This window comes from Phaseolus vulgaris, chromosome 7, assembly GCF_051622355.1.
Source record: "Phaseolus vulgaris cultivar YP4 chromosome 7, ASM5162235v1, whole genome shotgun sequence".
Taxonomy (NCBI): Eukaryota; Viridiplantae; Streptophyta; class Magnoliopsida; order Fabales; family Fabaceae; genus Phaseolus; species Phaseolus vulgaris.
In genome coordinates, this window is record NC_143504.1 from 14,493,414 (window position 1) to 14,499,499 (window position 6,086).

General features: G+C 29.2%; 1 protein-coding gene across 1 annotated transcript; it reads left to right on the forward strand.

Annotated features, from left to right (window-relative positions):
* Nucleotides 1-2,930: 2,930 nt before the first annotated feature.
* On the forward strand, nt 2,931-4,817 carry LOC137807304 (auxin-induced protein 22B). Its single transcript, XM_068607893.1, has 4 exons — nt 2,931-3,583; nt 3,728-3,918; nt 4,032-4,131; nt 4,245-4,817. Exons 1-4 carry the CDS (start codon nt 3,369-3,371, stop codon nt 4,318-4,320), a joined length of 582 nt encoding a protein of 193 aa, XP_068463994.1. The 5' UTR covers nt 2,931-3,368; the 3' UTR covers nt 4,321-4,817.
* Nucleotides 4,818-6,086: the final 1,269 nt, after the last annotated feature.

The window sequence follows — 6,086 nt, forward strand, 5'->3', positions numbered from 1 at the left end:
AACTCACATGAATATTTATCACATGTCATCACTTTCGTAAGATCATTTCTACTTGAGTATTAGAGTTTTTTTTTCGTGTATCATGGTTGATCCTTAGTTGTACCAATTTCATGGTCAATAAATACATATTTCCATCAACTTTAGACAAAGTTTGATTAAAGTCAGCAATTCATCATACTCATCACTTATAAATTTCACCTTGACATTTGAGATTATATAATTATTATTTTATTTAAAAACTTTAATTTATATAATTTATATATATATATACATAAATATACAACAATATCAACTAGAATAATAATCATTCATTTAATATAATATTTAAGACAAATAAATCAGATTATAACTTAGTTGTACGTCAGCAGTTATAGTTTACTATTATAAAATTTATTTATATCTCATAATAACTATTTAATGTATTTTTAATGGTATGAATTTAAGAAGAACTGCAAGTAAGTGATTCTCTGTAGGAAGTACTAATAGTGTCACTCTTAATATTTTCTTATCTTTACAAATATTTTATATCTTTACTGATTTGAGCGTGTGGAGAGTTTTCTACATATCTTTTTTGTGATATGTAAACTCAGTCTGCAGATAAATCATCTCTTCTTTATTTGAAAATTCTCCAAATCCATCTCCGTAAAAATATATATAAATATGTTTTTTTTACTTGTTTAAAATGTTTTAATTTAAATAATCTATTAGAATATTAAACTTTACAATTGACATAAGTAAATAAACTTGAGGGTTAATTTTAAAAAATAGATCAAACGTAAGTCTTGTAATTTTAACAATATATTTATTTCCTTTGATGCTAATTAAATTAATATAGTAACATAAAATGCAAGATTAAGTTTTGATGAAGAAAAAAAAATGTTTTCTCTGAGTATATATTAAAAAATAATTGATGGGGTATGGGCCCCGTGTTCCTGCTGTACGTGTCAACAATTTAAATAATAAGTACTTTATGTTTAGTCAATTAAGCAATGTGTATGTGTTTCTCCTTTTCGGGTTTCATACAGAGTACTTCCTCATCTAAGCTTAAAAATATAAATATAAATATATATATATATATATATATATATATATATATATATATTTATAAAAACTGCAGTCTTAAATTAATGCAAATTGCAAATGACCAATACTAATTTATGGAGAGATATTTTAAAGCTTGTTGTTACATTTGATATTATACATTAAAAAATATTATTTTATCATTTAAATAGAAAGTTTTAAGCAGATTTTTAATTTTTTTTATAAAAACAGAACAATCGTTTACTTTAAAATTCTTAAAAGAAACTTTACCAAAAAGTAATTACCCATCGCGGATTTGACCGTCCTAAAAAGTTAGACTTTTTGGATTTTTATTGTGGATCTATTTTTTTAATATCACTTAATTCATCAAATTTGAATCTGAATAAAAAAAGTTGCGAAGAATTTTTCTCTGACCATAATGAATTAATCGTGTGAGCCATTTTTGAATGCGAGTGGTTGTGTTGTTTTTGACAATTAATTGTATTTCAATAATTTTACTGGTTCAATGTTGATGCCTCTACTATCGTTTTTTGTTTTCCTATGTGCTATTTATGAATAATGGTAACACAATCTTGCACCTATTTTTCTTTTATGGTTGTTGTTCAACTTTAACGCACCAAACGTCCTCAAAATCAGGTCCAGACTTCTTCAGAACAAATTATTACATGATATTGGCCCATCACTTAATTTATAATGTCTTTCAATACACAACATTAATTATTTTTTCACGATTAAAATCAGTATTTAAAGTTCATTTAATATATTTTTATTTTAAAATAAAAGGTGCTTTTGCTTAATTTTTTCTCAATAATATTTATTCAAAATATTATTTAGATTTAAAAAGTTGAAGTTGGTTTACATTTAAAATTTAAAATATATGATTTAGAGTATAGGTTCCACCAATTTGTTTTTGTTTGAATTAAAAAGTAAAAAGTGAAGAGAGAAAAAAACTAAAAAAATAATTAAAATAAAAAATGAGATTATTTAAATTATACGAAAGTAAAAATTGTTTAAAAGTTTACAACTGGTTATAATTGATTTATAAAACAAGAAGATAAATTAAAATTTATTTATTTTTTCACTTAACATACTACATATGTTACATGACACCACATAAAATGAATAAAAAATAACATCATCATACATTGTGGCAAATTAGTCGCAATAGAAGAATAATGAATGACATAATTATGTCTAAGTACATAATTTATTATGTACATTCTCATAATAATGAATTATGTGTTTCATGCATAATCTATTATGCATTCAACAAAATTGATTATCTTATACATATGACTTTATAAATAATGATATAGTTAGTTTTTTTCCTTTTAATGATGAACACCAAAAAAAAGTAAAATGAAATTACTTAATGGTTAAGCAATAGTCGTGAGAATAGTAATCTCGGTCGTGAATTTAGAAGTTTTTCACTGTGAGTTGATTTGAGAGTCTTAACAAGTTGTTAAACTTCATAGGTAAAAAAAATATTTTGACAACTTTGTACACCATTTGACTATCAGTAAGAGACAACCTTTTGAGTAGCATAATTTTGTGTAATTATAAAGTAATTTTGAATAGAAAAATGATGAAAAAGAAACGACATGCAAATGAATTGATGACAGCATTTTGATAATTAAAGTGAAATATAATTAAACGAAGAAAAGATGTATAAAAAAGACATTACTAGATTTGTTTAGTTTGATGCATGTTAGAAGTTGGAAGAAGAAGAAGAAGAAGAAGAAGGTTGAGATGGTTTGAGGAATTAAAAAATGAGACCCACATGGGCATGGCTCCCATGACCAAGTCTGAGATATGGACCCTCCCTTCACATGGGCATGTCCCCTTTGCCTTTCCTTAAAGCCAACGCTCCTCATTTATCTCCCAAAACTCTCTTCCCTTATGGGACACTCACCCTGTCCCACCCTTGTCCTCCATTTGTGGGGACATCTTGCTTTAAACTTGCTGCTCCTGCTACCGACACCTTACCCTGTCTTTCTCCATAATTTATTTCCTCTTTTATTTATTTATGCTCCTTTCACAACTCATTCATATCATTCCCGATACCATACCATACACAACACCACCTCTTTATCTTCCCATGTCCCTATAAAACATACCCTCCCACACCTGCATCACATCTCAAGTCTTATCATCATCATCTTCTCACAACCTACGTACGGCTACAATACACCACAAGAACAACACTGCACTCTCCAGACCAACCAACAAATTAACAACCACTTCCTTGTTTTTTTCTATTCACTTGTTGAATAAGAAACGACTCTCTGAAGCTTTCGCAATTGGATTATAGATTGTACTAGGAAGAAATGGAAAACACTGTGACATATGCGACTGATCTCAACCTCAAGGCAACTGAGCTTAGATTGGGGCTCCCAGGAACAGAAGAAAGTGAGGGAAAAACACTGCCTGCAGCTGTAAGAATTACCAACAAAAGGCCTTTGAATGAAACTTCAGAGGAGACCCTTTCCAAGGGCTCTAATGCTCCAAAAACTGTTCAAACTGAGGCCGCCCCTCCTGCCAAGTAAGTTCGATTAACATATTATTAAGACTCAAAGGCCTTTTTTTCTCATGTTGGGTGTTGATGAGGGGAGATGCATTGAAGTTCTTTTTGTGTATGGTAATTTTGAGTTGAGTGATTCATTGAATGTGTTGACATGCTTAACAGGGCAAAGATAGTGGGGTGGCCGCCAATCAGATCCTATAGGAAAAACAGCCTTCAGGAGAATGAGGGTGCTGGGATTTATGTGAAAGTAAGCATGGATGGAGCCCCTTACCTTAGGAAGATTGACTTGAAGGTATATGGAGGCTACACACAACTTCTCATAGCTCTAGAAACCATGTTCAAGTTGACCATAGGTGAGAAGAATTTTAGTTTTGTTTGTTTTTACTGAGATGAGATGAAAAGAAACAAGTTCAATCAAAGTTTTTGATATTGTGAAAATGACCTGGGTTATGTTATGGCTTTTCAGGTGAGTACTCTGAAAAAGAAGGTTACAAGGGATCCGACTATGCACCAACATATGAAGACAAGGACGGTGACTGGATGTTGGTTGGAGATGTTCCATGGGAGTAAGTGTTACATCTCTCCCTTTTCTTTCTGATCTGCTTTTGTTTGTCTCTGGTCTCATCTTTAGGTATCTCTGAGTTGAACTCAATCTGACATAACCGTACTTTTTGTGCAGCATGTTTGTGACTTCTTGCAAAAGGCTGAGAATCATGAAAGGATCAGAGGCCAGGGGTTTGGGTTGTGGTGTCTGAGAAACCAAGCCACTCAAATTACTATGAGCAGAGAAAAAGTGTTTTGGGGTGAAGGGAAATCATGCTTTCAGCTTGGGTTCTCGGATCTAAAGGGTTTTGACTTTTGAATCACTCTAGTGTATGCTGTTTGTTCGGTGGCATGCCTAATATGGAATTATAACTCTGAAGCAGGTGATGGAAGATACAGTGAAGTTTCTTCCTCAAGTTTGGCAACTTTTCTGGTTATTTTTGGCACCTCTGGTGGGATGCCATGCTATTCTATGTTGTTGTTTCCACTGATCCTTTTTCAAGTTTCAGAATGAGAAATCTCAGAGAGGTTTCACAAATGAAACTTTGTGTAAAAGAAAGATAGAAAAGGTTATATGTAATATTAATTGTTTCATCCATGTTTTTCTGTTTTATGTTGATACAAGAATACAGTGTAATATACAGTATTGGTATGTGCCTGTGTTTATTGAATGGACTCAAAATTAAGTTTGTGAGCGTTTTATTATTAATTTACCTCTTTCTATCTTCTGATAAGATCTCATTTATAGTTCTAATACCTACCATAATTTGGAACTGAAAACTCAGATAGATTCATCAGATCAGAGTTTTGGAATCATATTTAACAGATACCATTAGGTGATTCATAGCTGGTGTCTTCGCTCATTTTCAATCTTTCACATTCAACATCGAATGGCTTTAATTTTACCCTTTTATCTAAATTAAAATTCGGAATAAAATTAAATAAAACATGCTAAATTATTCATATAATATCTCTGTTATATCATCTGTTTTCTTATACTATTTTTTTTTTCTTTTTATTTGGTGTTTTTTACAAAATGTTGTATAAAATTATTTTACACTGTTCATCGTTTTCGAAGGCTACGCGGATTGTTGGAAATCTCATGTCGATTACAGATTATGACATTTCATTGTATATAAGTAAGTGTAAATCTCAACCGGTTTTATGAGGTTGAATTAGACTTAAAGTCCACTTTGTATACGAGATTGATACATTTATATCCAACCATTTTTCTACATTCCTTGTAACAATCAATAATAATTTTATTTGAATTTAAATAATTTAATTAGAAATTTACTTTTAATTATGTATTTTTTCTAAAAATATCAAATTATTTGTGTGTATTTTCTTTAGGTTATTTATGAGAAGTAATTGTGATGATTTGGTAGAAAAAGTTGAGAGAATGAAGACTCATATCACGAGAGACTGATGAACAATATTGTAGTTTTATGATACTAAAGAAGTATAATTTACAAGTTTTTAACACTTAAAATGCGTATAATTAACTTTTTTTATAAATATATTTATATTTTAAAAAATATACTTGAAAGATAATTTTGATATTATAATAAAAATAACTTATCCATTTTCATTAATCAATCAAATTTATTATATGTCTCAATCAGTGTTTTACTTAAATCAACTTTATTTATATTAAATTAAATTATCTTACTTTTTCTTCTGAATCACTACAAATGAATCTTCCCGTTTTCATACTCTTAACCAAATATAGCGTAAAACAAAATTCAAAACTAAAAATATTCTAGGTATATATAATGAGGAGTAAAATGGAATAGAATATTATTAAAATATTCATGCCATTATTTAAATACTTTTATTGTGAAATAAATAGAAAAGGATTGTTTCATCCGATGCTATTAAAATATAGGAAACAAGGAAAGCATTTATTTTATGATATTTAAAATATACAATATTGTAGTTTTATGATACTAAAGAAATATAATTTACAAGTTTTTAA